This window comes from Lissotriton helveticus, chromosome 10, assembly GCF_964261635.1.
Source record: "Lissotriton helveticus chromosome 10, aLisHel1.1, whole genome shotgun sequence".
Taxonomy (NCBI): domain Eukaryota; kingdom Metazoa; phylum Chordata; class Amphibia; order Caudata; family Salamandridae; genus Lissotriton; species Lissotriton helveticus.
In genome coordinates, this window is record NC_136071.1 from 100,168,312 (window position 1) to 100,187,637 (window position 19,326).

Below are 19,326 nucleotides of genomic sequence, written 5' to 3' on the forward strand. Positions count from 1 at the left end.
GTCCTTAATCGCGATTATTAAGGAATCGCTATTAAAGACTCGCAAAACGGGATGCATGTAGAAATCGCAAATAATTTTGCGATTTCTACTGCCTCCTTATTTGCGATTAGCTAATTGCTAATCGCAAATAAGGAATGGCTTTCCCATTCATTCCTATGGGCCTCAAGGCCCATAGGAATGAATGGGGAGTCATTCCTTATTTGCGATTAGCAATTAGCTAATCGCAAATAAGGAAGCGATTTCAAGGGTGCCAGGGTGTCCAAAGGACACCCTGTAGCACCCCTGAAATACAAATGTACACAGGTGTTGCGCACACACATGTCCAAAGGACATGTGTGTGTGTAACATACAACTTAGAAAAATGCACCAAAGTGCATTTTTCTAAGTTTTCGCTATTTACCACAAAGATACACTTCGCGGTAAATAGCGGCCCCATATTGCGAATTCGCAATTTTTAAAAGGTTCATGAATAGCATTTAAGGAATCTCTAATTGAGATTCCTTAAATGCGATTCTTCGCAATTTAGCGAGTTCTGTAATTGCGATTTTTGCATTTGGGATGATGAATCCCAAATGCAAAAATAGCGCTCGCAAAGGGCCGGATTCTCAGAATCTGGCCCTTTGCGAGCCGATTTTACTTTGATGAATCTGGGCGTAAGTGCGGGCGCGAAGCACCAAAAATCACTGGCTTAAATTAAGCACTGTCATATACCTTTCATATTAGCAAGACTGAGTTATTGGACACTGTTCTGGAATAAATATTGCTGAGACCACTCACTAAACAAATGTCCTGTCTTTGAAAATGAAAGCGCAACATTGAGATTTCAGGAAACTTTTGGATTTATTTTCTACCACTCTGGGATGTGCTAGAAGTTTAATATGTCTGTGTATATTTATTGTGATTATATTATAAGAGCAAAGACAGAAGATGAGACTAAGGGCCTGATTCCGAGTTTTTTGGATTCTAGGCACTTTTTATCACACCAGATAAATAACAATACTCTGGGGTACGCTATTTATCAAATGCAATAAACTGCACCTGTTACAAGTTTTGGGGCAAAAACATGCGGATGTATACATATGTAAAGCTCTTTTACCCATCCCTGAACCCTAAAAAAGTTTACTAACCTTTAAAACTATCCATCTATAAACCCCAAAAAACCCTTACTACCCCTTAACTCTTCCCGTCCCATAACCCTAAAAACCCTTCCTACCCTTTAAGATGACTCTTTCGTAGACCGAAAATACTCCTTACTGCTCCATGTAAATGACATCACATTAAAAAATATATATATGTTAATATATATTTAAACATATATATATTTATACGTATATAATACATGCATAAACATGACATTATGTCGCTCAACTCCATTAAAAAACTACTTACCTGTGATGTAAGGTACCTCAGTGTAAATATACAAGAAACGACCCTCGAGGTACTTACTTACGATGTAAAACTGCGACACACTTACATGCGATGTACCGACTCGATGTAACGGTAGCACACACCACCCCATACAGGCACAGGGCATGAGTTTATATTTTGCAAGTAGTAGTAAGGTGCCTTGTTTACACAAGGATGAGGCCTTGTTTTTTCATTATACCGGACAAAGGCCATGAATGTAGATACTGCTGGGAGGAAATGTATACATTGCGTAGATCAATGAAACTTTGTACTGTATATTTCAGGTACAAGAGCAAAAAGAAAGCTTTCACCAAGTACTGCAAGAAGTGGCAGGACGAGGAGGGAAAGAAACGATTGGAAAAGGACTTTTCAACGATGAAAAAGTATTGCAAAGTGATCCGAATCATCGCCCACACACAGGTCAGGACTGGAGTCTGCGGAGGAGCGTAGAACGTAAGAGAATGTCTAAATAGTAAGACCGGGTAAAGGAAATTTGGCTTTAGTACCTGATGAGAAGGTTTTGCAAGCAGTTTTTTACGTGTGCAGGGATGTGGGGCCATATTATCAAGAACTGCGATAACATTATCGCCGCTTTAGCGGCAGGAAACTGCAGCTAAAGCGACGATAAGGGACTTGATAATATGCCCTTATGAATTCCCATAGAAGCCCAGGTTCTGTTGTGAACCTGATAAGGGGCTTGATAATATGCCCTTGTGAATTCCCATAGAAGTCCAGGTTCTGTGATCCTGCCGCTAAAGCGGCGATAATGTTCTTGCCGTTCTTGATAATATGACCCGTAGTTTGTTTTTCGTAGGATTTTATGTGCCATATATAAAAAGCAAAGGCCCTATAGGTAGGACCTCTAGAATTCTGCAGCAATGTAGGACCTAATTATATGTGGCAGCGAAAAATAAATCAGGCAGCAAAGAAAGTCAAATTATATGGAAAATATGACACACCGCTTTCTATTAAAAACATTATAGTACAGTTGACATATCTTATGCATGCGTCTCCTCTAAGGTATTTTAAGGGGCAGCATTAGGAAGCTTTGGTCTTAAAGCATGTGATGAAAATGTATCCACTTCACTGAGGTGTGTAGCATAAAAGAGCCCTAATTGAAGTGCATTGGGCCCCTCACACCTGGATCCTATTGTCACTGTACCATACGTCTTTATTTCGGTAAAATTAACCATAAAAGACATCACAGAAAATATATTTAAAACTTTAAAAAGACAGCAAAATACATAGTTAGTATAATACAAAAGTCACATCTTAAAAATCTGATTACATTTTTGTCAAAAAGACGTACAAATGGCCTCACTCATAGGTTTATTCAGGAATAAACTATCACTGTGGATTTCTAACTCTAATGATCCAAGACCAACCTAAATTAAAAACACTCATGACAAGAGTTACATACAAATACACAAAGTAGAAGAAAGATAAAACATTAGTCCATGTTGCATAAATAAGTTCCTTTGTTTCATAGTAGAATTCATGATTTTCCATACCCATGGCCAATGTACATTGTAACAGGGTAGTTCAAGGCGGAAAAGTCATGGCCACACAGTGTACGCGTATTTCTGCCCTTCGGGTGAACTGACTCTGCCCCTAGTTTTAGTCTGGGGGTATATACCGTGCTTGGGTAGAAGTCTTGTAGGTCCCAGATGGATATAGGGCCAACACCTTTACGGGGGTACAAAGTTCGCAGGTAAGGAATGACTGAGCTGCTTTTAAATTTTATTAGAACAAGGTCACCGTCAATATCTTTTTGTAGGGGGCCTAGCCAGCCCACCCTTCTAACTGACTTGATAGTACCGTCAAAACTAAGGGGCAGAGGCCTGTTTTTAGTTAGCCAATATATGACTTTGTTAAGTAAGTCTTGTTCCCGCTCAGTTTTTCCATGTTTGATTTCTGGAACTCCCGCAAGAACACACACAATGGGTGCAGCCTCCCTGGGTAGCTGTATGTGGGTAGTATTCTTATTAGGCTCTACTTTTGAAGCAGTATATTGTAAAGGGCCCGGTTTGTGATTAGCTTTAGGTGCATTGGGGGGTGGAGGGACAGGGACTAGGGGACAAGTTTGATTGTTACTTTTGGTACCAAGTGAGTTCGGACAGATTGATGTTAGAGAACTTTCAGTGCGGTGTTGGTTGGCCTTTAAACATTTCTCTATTCCCAACAGCCTATCCTCTAGGGTGGTAATTTTAACAATCAGTGGAGAAATGAGTGAGCCAACCATTTGTTCAATCTGAGCCAGAAAGTTCGAATTGAAGGAGGTTATCCATTGGTCTATTTTTTCTTCCAATTTTTGAAGGGGGTTAGTTGCAGTCAGTGGAGAGCTAAAACATAATTTTTGCTGTTTTGATTTATTCCCTATGTGCTTGACCCCATCCCACTTCCTTTTACTAGATGAAGACTGCGAAGAAACTGTGTTTGGTGTATTAACATTTTTGGGTTGGGCCAGGGGGCTGGCGATTGGGGTAGACATACTCGTTTGTTCAACGGGGCAAGGGGAGGAACTTTTAAATTCATTTCTGGGTTCCACGGTGGCATACCTTGTTTTGCAGAGGAAATTTAGTTCATCCAACAGCGAAAGGTGTTGCGTTATGCCATTGGTTGGGTCGAGTGATTGGTTAATAGATGTACTAGTCTTGGCAGGTTCATTCAAATTGGCGGAGGACGGAGATGGCCTGCATAGAACTTATGACCCTGGGTGCAAGCCTCTCTGGCTGATAGATCTATTGGTCACCCCCTTGTGTGTCATCATGGGGTGTGCGATTGTTAGGCTATCACAAGGCTATGATAAGGTATCAAGAAAGTCTGAGGGTATTAGAAAGTTCTCAACTAAGGTTCAGTTTGTAATCCCTTGCCAAAATGCCAGGAAGGACATAAAGTTATTACCTTAGCAGTGAAATGGAGTCAGGGGGAGTGGCCCCGTCCCGTCCTCCTCGTGCCTCTGAGGGCCACAGAGGGCCCGCCCTTTGCCCGGGCTTAGCCTGCGCGCGTCCCGCGAGGCGGGAGGGACCTCTGCCTTTTCTGCGCCTCCGTGCGCGATTCCGGTGGGTGTGTCACCGCCAAGGATGCTGGGGGCTGTAGTCTCTCTCACGGCTGCCGCGTGGTGGAGGAAGCGGCGGCCGGAGACCAACAGCAGCGGGAGACCAGCGTGAACCCCGGTGAGTTCCAATGCCTCTGTCACCTTCTGAGACCCCCGCTCGACCGCAGGGACCTCTGCCTTTTCTGCGCCTCCGTGCGCGATTCCCGGTGGGCGTGTCACCGCCAAGGATACTGGGGGCTGTAGTCTCTCTCACGGCTGCCGCGTGGTGGAGGAAGCGGTGGCCGGAGACCAACAGCAGCGGGAGACCAGCGTGACCCCCGGTGAGTTCCAATGCCCCTGTCACCTTCTGAGACCCCCGCTCGACCGCAGGGACCTCTGCCTTTTCTGCGCCTCTGTGCGCGATTCCCGGTGGGCGTGTCACCGCCAAGGATGCTGGGGGCTGTAGTCTCACTCACGGCTGCCGCGTGGTGGAGGAAGCGGTGGCCGGAGACCAACAGCAGCGGGAGACCAGCGTGACCCCCGGTGAGTTCCAATGCCCCTGTCACCTTCTGAGACCCCCGCTCGACCGCAGGGACCTCTGCCTTTTCTGCGCCTCCGTGCTCGATTCCTGGTGGGCGCGTCACCGCCAAGGATGCTGGGGGCTGTAGTCTCTCTCATGGCTGCCGCGTGGTGGAGGAAGCGGTGGCCGGAGACCAACAGCAGCGGGAGACCAGCGTGACCCCCGGTGAGTTCCAATGCCCCTGTCACCTTCTGAGACCCCCCTGTACCTAAAGTACTATTTATGAGTGACTACTGCTGTGGGTACTTGGGCCCATATGTAGGAAATTCCCAAACTGTCATAAGCAAATAGCGAATCCACAGAAATCGCTATTAAGGAGTCACATAATGGAATGTATGTAACCTGCAATTTCCTAATTGCGATTCCTACAGATTTGCATTCACTATTAAGAAATTGCAAAATAGGAAATCACAAAATTATGATTTCCAAACAGGAAATCGCAAAACAGGAAACTAAGCTTTCTGGATGCAGAATGATGATGTTAGACCAGGAAATTTATAAAAATTGGGTCTGGCCTCAACCCAGAGGCTTTGGCTGGAAGTAAGGAGTGCTCCTGCAACATCACTGCCACTGAATAACCCCATCACTGGAGAAGACCATGGCAACAGAAGATGGGAACACGAACTCCGGGGGCAGGGAGAGAAATGTTAAGTTTATTGAGAAGGAACTGGAGCTCCTGACAGAGGAATGTGTGGCCCATATGGACCAACTTTTGGAAAGGCCCCGTTCTCTGTTCCAGAGAGCCAAAAGACCCAGACCTGGACCAGCATCCTGGTGACGGTGAACTCCCTAGGAGTCACTCAGAGTGCCATTCATGAGATCCGCAAATAGTGGTACGCCCTGAGGTCTAATACGAAGGAGAAGGTGGCCAGCAGGATGGCAAAGGGACGTGGAAACAGTGGACGACCCTCAAAACACCCCCTCCAAAACTCATAGAGGGGACACTGGTATCAAAGAGTGCAGTGGGAGTACCTGACATCAACATCTCAAATCCCGGAGGCACCATTCAGCGTAAGTCATCTTCCCTTTATTTATCTAACAAGGCATAATGTTAGCAAATCCATATATCATACACCACAGCTTGAAAAACTCAATTGAGAGGCTGGCGCCACCCTAGCAATGCATTATGGGGTTTGTAGTACACATCATTTGTTTGCTGAACTGCGACTTGATGACTACACCAAACATATCTCTACAAAATTAGCATGTCACAAACACATGAAACAGAGTTGCAACAATATTGTGGCCAAACTTTAACCATTTATTTACATTAACTATTTACATGCATTGACACAGATCACAACCCGGATGTATCAGCAGCCAAAGGGTCTACTTACACTGGCATGGTTTGATTCCTTCACCCGGCCCATCAACCACCTGACAGTAGCCACAACAACAGCCTTAAAAACAGTGACTGTGGCGCAAACATGAACTGGTGTTAGTGGTAAAATAAAAAACTCATGACAAAAATGTATCATTCTATACACCCTATCTGAATTACAACTAACTAGTTTAGATTTTTCTTTCTTCCTGCAGACAATATCGCTTAACCCTAGCCTATCAAATGTGAATACTTAGACTAGCTGAATAACCTTTTTTAATGGCTTATTGCAGCAATCAACAGCTAATGGTGATAATTTAAATGTCTGGTTTGGTGCAGTGTTGCGCCATATGTGCATTATTACCTATTAGTAACTATTGAACAGTTTGAGTTATAAAAATTTCACTTATTGGACAAATCTATTACGAGGAAGGTAGGTTTTTATAGTGTTTACTTTAAAATTCACTAATATATTTGCTGATAGAAGCATTGATATTGTTAGAAATAGAGGTCTCTAATTGACAGAGGTATGTACAGTTATCCAAGTAGGGGCCCTTGCTTCTAGTCAGTGTATTGGGGATACACACTTTAGATAACCCCATCTCACCTCCTTTGGTAGCTTGGCACAAGCAGACAAGCCTATCCTAAAGGCAATGTGTAAAGTATTTTTACTCAAAACACACAGAAACACATTGAAAACACCACAAATGGACACCACACCAGTTTAGAAAAAAAAGATATCTTTATCTAAACCAAACAAGATTAAAACGCCAAAAAGTCAACATACATGTATCAATAAACTACTTATAGAAATGTTTTCTCAAAAATAGGACTTGTAGAAACAAATAGCTTTGCCTGGGGCTATTACAACATCATGATAGGCATAAATCCAAGGTTAGTTCCAACCACAAGATGCGCAGTGTTGGGCATGGAGTCACACGGACACCCAAACAACAGTACCATCTAAAACGAAGTCTATTGACAATGCACGGCGTCGAGGTTGAGGCCAATTCTCTGGTTGCCAAGAAGGAGGCTTGTGTCCGTGAGGAGGCGACATGTCAGGTCCGGGACAAAGGAAGTTTGGCTGCATCAGCGGTGAGGCTTCGTTCCAGTGAGGCGATGCGAAGCAAAGTTGAAGAGTTTGTGAAGTCACCCTCGTCGGTTATCGGCTCCTCAATAATAGGATGCAGGCGCTGACATTGATGGCGTCGGTGCGAGTGCTGGCGTCGGGAAGGCCTATAACTGCAGGTGTCAGCAGGCGTTAAAGGGCAACGAAGCTGTGGTGCAGGTGGGGTGGTGCGTTGTGCACTTCATGAGCTGTGCCCCTGGCATCGAAGCAGGTCGCAGCGTCACTGGCGGCGTCTCTGACAGCGTCTGAGTTTTTTTTTCTTGCTTTCTTTAAGTTTCTTCCAGCTCCCAACAGTAGGAACAACCTCCAGAGACCAAAACATGGAATATGCACCTCCTGGCCGTTCAAAACTCCCAGCAGTGGAGTTTAGGTGAGCCGGTAGTGAAGTCTTTGTGTCCCTGAGACTTCAGAACAGAAGGCCAGCACACACAAGACCTTGGAGATTCTTCTTCAAGCAGGTTCACAGCAAAGTTCCAGTCTGCATCCTCCTCCTTGGCAGAAACAGCACCTTTGGGTCAACCCAACAAAGCACATAGCAAAGGGGCAATAGCCTCCTTACAGCTCTCTAGCTCTACTACCTGGCAAAAGGTTCCTCTTGAGTCCAGAAGTGATCTAATTCTCTGGAGTTTAAGGTTCACTACTTATACCCCATTTTGCCTTTATTCTCTTTGTGCCAAGGGTCTCCGAGCCCAGTCCAAACCAGTTCTGTCCTCTCTGACCCAGCTTCACTACAGGAGGTGGAGACAGCATTTTTGCAGAGGAGACACTGCCTATTGAGGTGTAAGTGAAACTCCTCCGACCACTCTAAATGCAACCAAAGTTTATTCAGCTCAGCTCTGAGTCACCCTGGAAAGGCAGGACACACCTCAACCCCCCCCCCCCTCAGTGGCTGTCTACAGTAAATGCACATCTATAGCCCCTGTCACTTCAAAACCAGACAGTCAATAAACAAACATGCCTTACCTTGACTAAGGAAGGGCCCCAACTTGGAAAAAGGTGCAAACCATTGCTAACTAGAGACCCCCATTTCTAACACAAAAATGAATAGCAGCGCCCACAACTGGTGCTCTCAGTGGCAGCCGCCACATACAAAAAGTGGTGGGTGGGGCCACGGGGGCTGGAGTGCAGGAGGGGCACCGGGGGACATGGGACAATAATAATAATAAAAAATTTGAAGAAAAAAGTTAATCTTACCTGCTGACGGCCACCTCCTGTGTTGCGCGTGGTGCTGGGACGTCCTTGTCCCAGCAGACACTGTGACTAAGTCACAGACTCCCTGTCCAATCCCTGCTCTGCAGAGCAGCGCTGGGATTGGCCTGAACAGGCTAGAAAGACGCTACACTCAGGTCAGGGAGTCTGTGTGGTTTCCCTAACCCGGCTTTTCAATACAGCCAGGTTAGAGAAACCTAAGTGCGCATGTGTGTTTTGGTCAGCCTGAGACGGCCGGCCAAACACACAGGATACTTAGGGAGTGCACATTGCATTCTCTTCCCCCTCCTATGCCTCGGCCCACCCTACCACACATGCTGGCTAAGTCAGTGGCTTAAAAATAAAAAATAAATGAAATATTGTTTTATTTTTTTTGTCGCTGGCTCTGAGCCAGTGGGCTGATGCTTCTCCGCACTTGCGGAGGAGCCGCTTCTGGGTGCTCTCAATCCCTGGGGATGAACTGCAAAATTTTCCTTAGGCACTTTAGCGGGGATTACCTGCCAGTCTTACCGCATTCACTTGCTCTTCCACATGAAGAATGCTTATCCAAGAGAAGACCAAGGTTCTTGAACAAGCAGACGGGGCAACAGGGGGACACCCAGAACTGTAGGGCAGAAGCTCCTATTCCATGGATAGTACAAGCTACATATCAACACCAGCATAGTCATGTGCATCCAGGTATGAAAGACCAGGAAGAGAGACTGAAGCATATGCTGAATCTCTTCTGGATGGTGGTCCAGTCTGAAGATGAGCTGGGAGTCACCTGCATAAGACATACAGGTCAGGCGCCAAAGGTTCTGATGATATTAATCAATGGTCACATGTATATACTAAACAAATATTGGTGCCCGTGAAGATTCCCGAAGGACTCCTCATAGCACCACTGAAGGTTAGGATCTAAAGTTCGAAGGTGCCAATGGTTGAATATGACCTAATAGAAAAGATGAAAACCAGGTACAACCGCAGCCCCTAATTCCAGAGGCTGATGGAGTTGGTCAATTTGTATGGCATGGTCAACTGTATCAAAGGTTAAATGTAGTTTTGAAATATGCTTGACTTGCTGTAAACAATTATGTTTGTATGATTCAGATTGCAGACAATGGAGTGCTCCCTGCTTCTACGGGCCGGTAAAGGCCCGCAGAGCAACATTCCAATGTTCTACAAAGGCTTCTCGAAGCTCGAGGGGATTTATATCCCCTCGAGCTTCGCAAACCCTTTGTTTAATTTGTTAGAACATTCTGCCCTCTAGTGGCAGAATGTTCTAATAGCCTTATAGCCCTTCGTAGCAGGGCTATACCGGCTATTAAAGTCCCGCTGTCTCGTTAAAGTCCCTCGCCTTCGGCTCGGGCCTTTAACGATTCAGCGGGCCTTTAATAGCCGTATAGCCCGCTACGGCGGGCTATAAGGCTATATTAAAGGAGTGGGGAAGGGAATAGTAAAGGCTGGAGCACTGTGCAAGTAATGCTGTGATACATGAAGAAGCAGAATGAACTCGGGTAAATGTGTCATGCTCTTAGTGAGGAAGACATTAGGGTTGCTTGGGTGTGTCAAGCTGTCCTGGTTGTGTTCACATTTTTGTTCATCTTTGCAGTCTTGAGGAGGAGGTCAGCTACATAAAAAAGCATGTAAGCTGTTTGTCTATTATGTGTCTGTGCTTGTTGTATTATGGGAGGGAGGTGTTCTGGTGGTCCAGTATTGGAACTCTTGTTTGTCTATCTTTGCCCTGAAAGAGGAACATTTGTTTTTTTGTGTTTGTATTGGAACCATTGTGGTTTTTCTTGTTGTACTGAATGTGCTTGTTTAAGAACCATTTTGTTCTGCATTGTATTGTATTGTACGTAGTGCAGCACTGATATAGCGCTTACTACTGCAATGTTGGGCACTGAACACAGCCAACATGATAGCCGGCTACAACATGTAGGGTCTGTTGATGGAAGGATGTTGTCGTTGTTGGAAGTGGTTCCATTTCATGAGTGATGTACACCGAGGAATGGTTGTCATGTGATAGGATGCAGCGCAGTGTGATGGGCAATGAAGCTTAAGAGACGGATGCACAATTTTATGGTATTCAGTGTTCTGCCAGTTTCTTGACGGTATTTCAGATGCTATAGTCTGCTTAGCTGGTTACCACACTGGGTTGTCCAATCTGAGGTTTTGTGTATAGTTGTAGACCTGAGCTGGCATGGTTGGAGGGAGAGAGAAGTGGAGAGCTCTGTTGGGATGGGCATTTCTATTGTCATCTCATATTTGAGAGTCTTTGTGAAATGAAAATATGTAGTCAGATTGTATAGATATTTGGAACCTGTAATGATGGACTATATTGAAGTTCTCTACATTGACCAGCAATGACTGATAGATCTCTTCAGTTATTTCATGCATGTTCATTTAGTGATGTCTGTTTTTAGCTGCACTGTGTTGGTGATGGACAACCCGCATAGCAGATGTGTCTTATGCGAATTGTTTTATGTATTAATTATATTTTGCTGCTGACCTCTGCATTTTATGGTCTTGGTATTATTGTAGGCCATAACTGTTATATATTTAAGTACAAAACCTTATAAAGCCACAGCAGACCATAGGCCCTTCTTAGCTTACCTGTATATCAAAAGAAGTTTGCTGGTTGAGGTGTTGGCAATTCATGGGTTGTCAGCTGAGGATTGCGCCGGAGGGTACAGCTGTTTTCTAAATTCTGTTGATGGGATGTGGGTGGTGCAGTTATTTAGGAAAAAGACACAATTTTGACTGTCTTCTGAAGTTTATATGTTCCTGGGTGCTTCTAATGTTGGCTGTTAGTGAGTTCCAGAGCTTGGCGACTTGTACTAAGAAAGCAGGGCCTCATACAGATTTCTTAAGGTATTGTCGTATGATGATAATTGGTGCAAGCCTGGAGTGCATTGTTCTGTTTGTTGTGTAATGCTTGAAATTAACTTGCAGTTATAGAGTAGAAAGTTGAGCGATTGCAGGACTGGAGTTATATGTTCTTTTGGGTGAAGGCAGAAAAGAAGCCTTGCAGCAGCATTTTGGAGGAGTTATATTTTGTGAACGATGAATACGGGTGAACTGTGGGATAGACTGTTGGCATTGTCAAGCATGGATATTACGAATGTGAGGATGGCTTGCAATTTATGCTAATGTTCAAAGTATGGGGAGATGCAAAGCAGTGTTTTCATTTTGTAGTAGGCCCTCTTTGTGACATTGTTAGGATGTGGTGTTAAGGATAGTTATGAATCTATGGTTAATCTGAGGTTTCTAACTTCTCTCATTGTTGGAGGGGCTTCAAGTTCCTTAGGCCCCTCCTTATGATGGTAGGCTGGTACTTGTGCCATTGTCCTCAGGTCATAACTTTTGTCGGTGTGATATTGAGTTTTAGATGGTTATTCATCATTTATGTGTTTAAGGTACGAAGGCAATCATCGGGTTGTGAATTGTAGATATATTTGGGGCTGTCCATTTTAAAAATTATTCGGGTTTCATTTGCATAGTCAAACAGGTGACGTTGTACAATTTAATCAGATTTTGTAAGGGTTTAGGTAGATGTTGAATAATAGAGAGAACATGATGTACCCTGAAGGAAAGCTACGGTGTTGTGTGAGAGGAGATAATGTGAAAGATCGTAGGTAGACTACACTTTGCCTAACTCTTGGATAAGAATCAATCCATTTTAGACCATTTTCACATATTCTGTGATAGTAGAATCTTTGCAGTAGCGTGTTGTGGTGGACAGTGTCAAATACACTGATAAATCGAGAAGCAACAAGGCATCTACTCAATTATTTTCCACTTTGAGTTTTAGATCATTGCAGCTGGATTTGATGGCTGACTCTGTGCCTCTGCCTGGTTTGAAGCCCTCATGTTTGTCTGACAATAAGCCATAATGTTTGGTAAGGTTAGAGAGTTGAGTAAACACTATCTCAAATATTTCCCCCTAAGAATGGCACAATTGATATGGGCCTGTACTTTGCTGGGTCAGGGTTTTTCTTTTTGAGGAGTGATATAATGTAGGATGTTTTCGAGCTATGTGGTAATAAACCTACTTCCAGAGACTTGTTGAATAGGGACTTGGTTACCTCCGCTGTACATGTTGATCAAAGGATATCTTCCAAGATTTTTAGAAGTGCTAGGTCTGAAGGAGATCCTGATGGTCTGGCTGAAATGATAATATCAAGGAAATATTCTGTGGCAGGGTATTGAAAGTATGCATTGATGAATGGTTATTGTTGTCTCTTTCTCTAGTGGTTAGGTCATGTGATGTCCTCATTCTCCTTAAGGTAATTGTCAATCTTAATTTTTTAGATCAATTCATTGGAGATTTTGTGACAAAAGTCTTTGTGGTGTTTCCCTGATTAGGCACTCAGGATCTTGAAATTCTGTTAGAACTGTATGGAGTTCTTTGGAAAGGCAGTATGCGTCAGTTACGCACATGTAGTAGTGGTGTCTTTTTATTGTTCTGATGGCTCTTGTGTAGGCTCATTTATAGTGGTATAATGTGCTTGTGTCTGTTTCATCTGCTGATTTTCTCCATTTGTGTTGTAGTATGTTGAGCTGTGTTTTCATTCTTTTGATACTGTCACTAACCCATTTTTTTTGTGTTCAACTACGGATATGGTTTTTGTTGTTATTCGTTGGATGTTAAACAACTTCCTCAGACTATTCCAGTGAATATCAATTGTATCCTGCTTTGTCACTGACGTAAAACATCAATTTGACCACACTTGGTGTTCTGAGTAATTCACAAATTCACACAACTTCACACCTAACCTCACTACTGAGGTAACATTTCTGGTTAGACCCTATCTCTCCATATCCTTTCATATTATGTATGCAATACATTTTTCAAGAGCTACTGTCTTCGCCTTGAAAAAAATGAAGCCATATTTCAACCTAAAAACCTTTGACTGGTCATCCATTCCCTTGCAATTCATGACTTATTTATGGAAATTGTAGTCTGCCAAGTACTAACAAGGCCACCCTGGCAAAACTTAACACATTTATGAACTCCATCTCTCAGTTTGTGTCAGTGCAAATAAATGTGACCTCATCGCCCGATCTATTTCGAACTACATTGATCCCTGCCAAAGCCAGAATTAAATTCAAGCTTGGCTGTATTATGTAAAAGCTGTTTACTTTCAAATCTCTGGTAAAGCAAGAAGCAGAGGAGGAGAACAGTTTTTCAGACTCAAATCAAAGTGGTTCAGATCACATCTGGCTGCTACTCAATTCTTCTCCTAAGTTGTCCCTTCTATTTGGAACATTTTACCCAAAAACAACAACAACAGGTAAATCTTCTACAATGCTGGAAAAAATCTTTTGACTATCTTGCCCTGTGACTACTTCACCTTAATCCTGCCCTCCACTACTCTTTCTTTCTTCCTGACTCTATATGAACTATGAGCGACATTCCTGTACTTCTTGTCATAGCCCGCCATAATCATAACCCTCGTTTCTTCCTGTTCCTCCTTTCTCCCTTCCTGTCACTGTTCCCCTCACTGTGCATGTAATAGAACCTTTGTACGTCTATTCATTATTTGTAGAATTTCTTTTGAAGTATTTTATAAAAATACTTTCAGATTTGTTATCCTTAACATAAAAACAAGGCATGCATGTCAGACCTTCCTAAATGCAGCACTAAGAAGCAGGCAATGCCCTGTTCCTTGGAGGAAACAATGTTTATCTCTTCTCCTGTCCCAAAAGAAATGCCACATCAAGAAAGATAGATACACTATGAGAAAGGTTGACTGTACCATATTTAAGGTCACCATAATAACTTTACCATGATTGAATAGTTGGTAAAAAAAAGTCCTTCTTGGCAGTTGCCACTGGGTAGTTATCATTAGGTGATAGGTTTTTTTCATGGGAAGGTTATTTTTTGTTTCACTATTAACGTTGGCACTGTTTGACGAATCTTCACAAAACCTTTTTTTTTAAGTTCATCAACCTCAGCTTCTTCCAGGAAAGTTTTAAGGTGGTCCGTAAAATGAGTGCAAAGAAAAAGCAGGCGACCCAAAAAAAGAATTACCCGTGCAATTTCCATAGGGACTTTTGGACAGCGCTACAGCCAAAATGTCTGAACAGAATTACCCCAAATTTGGCAAAAAGCTAGACCTTTACTCAGAAAGCGAGCATTTTGTGATTTGGTGTAAATTCGTTCAGTAGTTTTGGAGAAATATAGATAAAAGTATGTATATATATATATATATATATATATATATATATATATATATATATATATATATATATATATATATATGTATATATATATTAACTGTTGGTTTGAAATTCAAGCCTTTTCATTGGCTGTGGGGGCCATTTACGTGGATTAGTATTGTCATCAGTTATGTCGTTTGAGATGTCATGAGTTATCATCGATGATGTCATTGAACATGTTATGTGTGATGTAATATGTGATGTCATAAGGAATGCATGGAGGAGGCCCCAGTTACAGTTAGCTCACTTAACTATAATTGGCGAATTTCAGTCGTTTTTCAGGTTTAAAATGTATCACTATTATTATTATTATTATTATTATTAATATTTATAGCATTTGTTAAGCGCGCGGCTACCCCCAACGGGGGTGTCCCGGTGCTGTGGACAGCAGCGGCATAAACCTCGGAGTTAGTAGCTGGAGAATAGCCATGTCTTCAATTTGCCTCTGAACAGGGATTCTGATTCGATCAAAAGAAGACTGAGCGGAGGAGAGTTCCATAGTTTAGATGTGACCACAGCAAACGCTCTACCTCCTTTTCTGGCACGATGAAAGCGGGGGGAGCAGAAGACGGAGATGGTTGGATCTGAGATTACGAGAGGAATGGACTAGCTTTAGCCTGCATCTGAGATACCCAGGACCTTTACCATTCAATGCCCTGAAAGGAAGAACTAGGGCCTTGAACTGGATGCGTGAGGATATCGGGAGCCAGTGCAAGTTTTTTAAGTGGGGGAGATAGAATGGCGGTAGGGGATCTTGCAAATCAGCCTGACCGCAGCGTTCTGAACAATCTGCAATCGTTGAAAGAGATATGCTCCTACTATGACTGACATTGTCACTTAATTAAAACGTCCCTTTAACCTTTGTTTGAAAATGATTATATTATATTTTACAGGATCTTGTATAATGTATAGGCTTGCTTGAAATGCATAAATAGGATTTTGTATGTATGTGTACACACACACACATATATATAAATATATATATACATGTGTACATATGTCTGTATGTTTACAAAAATACTTAAGAAGTGCGATTAGAGCATTTTAAGCAAATAACACTGCTTTGCAATAAAAAAAGGGTAGAGAAACTAATGTGTTTGGTGAGGTACTGTTTGTGTTTGTGTTTTTCTGTGTTGCCTCCTGGCACATACAGCAGCTGTGCTGGTGGGACATAAGGGGGTTCAAGACAAAAGGAGCTGGGCTTTTCTATGGATTCCACCGTGTGCAGTATAATATTGATTTTGTCGGTCGGTTTATCTCAACACCAATGAACTGAGTTGAGTTGGGTAATAGTAACAGACCCTAATATTATTCAGGAAGATACTGACTCTGAGGCTGCAGCTCCTCTGGTGAGCCCTTGGCTCAGGACCAAGAAGTCTAGAATTACTCAGTCAGCAGTGTAAAAATATCTCCTGCATTGCGCTCACACTCCAGCCTAAAGTGCTCAAGCTATGGGAGATGTGTTTATTGCTGTCCCTTGTTTTAAGGTTTCTAGTGTCCAGTGCTGGAGGGAATCCTCCCATAGTTCTCACAACAGCCTCACGCCCAGGCCAGAATCACCTGATGCTCTGAATTCAGCATTACTAGCTGGCTGTGCCGATGGATGTGAAGAAGGCAGGGCAAGTGGAAGGAGTTGTTCTCCTCTAGTCATGGACATGGTCAATATTTTATGTTTTGGTTGAAATTCAGAACCATTTTTCTGGCAGCAACATAGACATCTGCTTAAAATTGCAGTGTCCTACACTGGCTTTGGGGATGGCTTTTGTATCAATTCTCCCTCTGTCCTACCAGCACACCATCCACACTAGGCACAATCACATGCACACCCAGTCACCGGACACAAATAACTGAATGACAACCGGACATTATCTCTGGAACTAAGTAAGTAAGCATCCTCATTTTCTGGAAGATGTGCCTTGAGGGTCAAGGGCTGGAAAGAAATGGAGAAGGCGCATCTGTTGCCAAGACATCTCTGGACAGTTTGAGGTATACATTAAGGGGCCGATTAGGATCGCGGTTTTCCCGCATCCTCCGGGCCGGCGGAAGCCACCGCCGGCCCGGAGGATGCGGGAAAACCGCTGGGGAGGCACAAAAGACCCACCGCCAAATTAGGATGGCGGTGGGTCTCAAAATCCGTCCGCAGCTTTTCCGCCGCGGTCGCCTTCCGACCGCGGCGGAAAAGCTCTAACATGGCTGGCGGTGTCTATCAGACACCGCCAGCCATATTAGGATGGCAGAAATCATATGCTTTTCCACGGCGGCTTTTCTGCCGTGGAAAAGCATACGGACATTGGCTTCGGGGGCCCGTTGCGGGCCCCCTTGGTGAAGGGGAGGTCGGTGGGTGCACATGGGGGGTACCTATGGTACCCCCCTGCATTTGTATGCAGCAATCGGCAGGCACCGCACGGTGCCTGCCGCTTTCTGCATACAAATGCAATGTATGCATTTTTTACCATTGCGGCGGGTGCAGCTTGAAGCCGCACCCGCCGCAATGGTAAAAATAGAGGATGTGACCGCCAGGGTGGCGGTCACATCCTAATTGCACATGAGGGAACTCCGCAGGCAATGCGGAGGTTCCCTCCCACTCTATGGTGGCGGACGGACTCAGGTCCGTCCGCCATCATAATCGGCCCCTTAATATGGTTTTCTGGACTCTGTAGGGCTCTTGAGTGGAGTTATTGGCAGCTGGTACGGCCCATCCAAATGTCTACCGGATACCCATGGTGGCTTGGTCATAGGTCTTCGGTCTGACAACCCCACAGGGGATTGGCCGGATATTTCTGTTAAATGTATGACCCATAGAGGACCGACTTGCAGCCCAGCAGTGATCCTTCACCTTGTCTTTGGCAAATAGCTTTTCAAGACATCTTAAACCAGCTGAAGAAGGTCTGAAGGTTATTGTGATCTGCAAACAATAACTCATGATTAAACTATGGATATCATGTTTTTCCCATTAGGCACTGTATTGTATTTTTAAAAAAATTCATTTTCCTAGCTGTCTAGGTTCTATTGGCACCCTTGAGAGCATGTAGGAAACTGAATTAATAGCTTTCTTTGATTTAAAAAGATCATGTATATCCCTTGGTCTCCTGATGATAGTCTTTGGTCAGGAATACATTTGGAAAATGAGGCTAAAATGTAGAAAGAAAAACATGTAAAATTACTATACGTTAGCAAATGTAATTTTTATTTATTTATTTATGTCAGAGTTTTATATAGCGCCGGCAAGACCCAAGGGTATCAGAGCCCTTTACATCATCTTCAAAGCAATAATCAGTCAATCACAGTATATTAAATTGCAGTTTCAAGAGTCGAATCATTATCAGTCAATAACAATACAGTATAATTGTGGAGTCGAGTGTCCAGTCATTGTGTAGACCTTGAGAGAGAGATACATATAACGAGATGATGTTTACAGGGTGCGTTAGTAGTTAATTCCCAGAGCGATTAAGGTGCCGATTTAGGAGGAGTTTAATACATAAATGTTTGATACAACCCGCAAATTAAAGGAAGTTGAAAATTATTTAAAGGCTTGTGGAATCCCCAATACCAAAATGACTAACATGATAGCTGATAAATGAGGGAAAACAATACTTAATGATATCAATGAGATGGGTTGTTTAATGATTAATGAGTGATGGGCCTATTTTACCCATAATAGTAGAAGTAGTGGTACCTCTATTGACTACATTATTGTCCAGGTAGATCTGTTTCACACCTTCCTGGTATGACCATAGTTCAAACAGATGTAAGTGATCTGTTCTTACAGATGGATCTTATGTCAGGCAAATAATACCCGGGCAACTGTGGGTAGTCAAAAATTATACATTCTTCTGGACCACTTATATAATTTCCAAACTAAAGTGTATCTCTTCTTACCTTCCTTTCTCTTTTGTCGCCTTGTCCCTCGAATGGAGGGTGATGCTATGCAGAATTTGGGGCAAATCATCTAGTAGGCAATTGTCAAGAGGTATTTATCTGATTTTGAATCCTGTTGGTGGGTTTTAGGGTTTTATCCAGTCATTGTGATCACTGGAACAAGTTGCTTACTGCTTGTTATGCAAAGCTACTGCATATATTTGTATTTATCCTAACACTGTTTTTCTCACAAGTTGATAAAATAATACATTGTGATTGTTTATATTCTGTTACTATGAGAGTTCATTCAGACAAGTAGTGTTTGTTGCTTGACGCTGCAGCCCTATTTACGGTTATTTATTGCAGCAGCTACAGGACTGGGTCCCACCTTCTTTCTTGCAGATCCCCTGGTCAGAGCTCTTTCCAACAGCCCTATCCTCTCTCTTGCAGTGTAGGCTGTAGGTACCAGGAGGGCACAAGCCCATCTAGGAATAGCACTGAGTGGCAATCACTGACCCACACCTCTTCTTAGGCACTTTTAGTTTGTATACTAGCCCCCACATGTGGTAACAACCGTGTAT

General features: G+C 43.2%; 1 protein-coding gene across 2 annotated transcripts in view; it reads left to right on the top strand.

Moving 5' to 3' along the window:
* The window catches only part of RPL3L (ribosomal protein L3 like), a 134,494-nt gene that overhangs the window by 17,087 nt on the left and 98,081 nt on the right, over positions 1-19,326 (top strand). For both annotated transcript variants that reach the window (XM_078664180.1, XM_078664179.1), the window contains exon 4: positions 1,692-1,827. In XM_078664180.1, the coding sequence (XP_078520306.1) occupies positions 1,692-1,827 (136 nt within the window). The remainder of the gene's footprint in view (positions 1-1,691; positions 1,828-19,326) is intronic.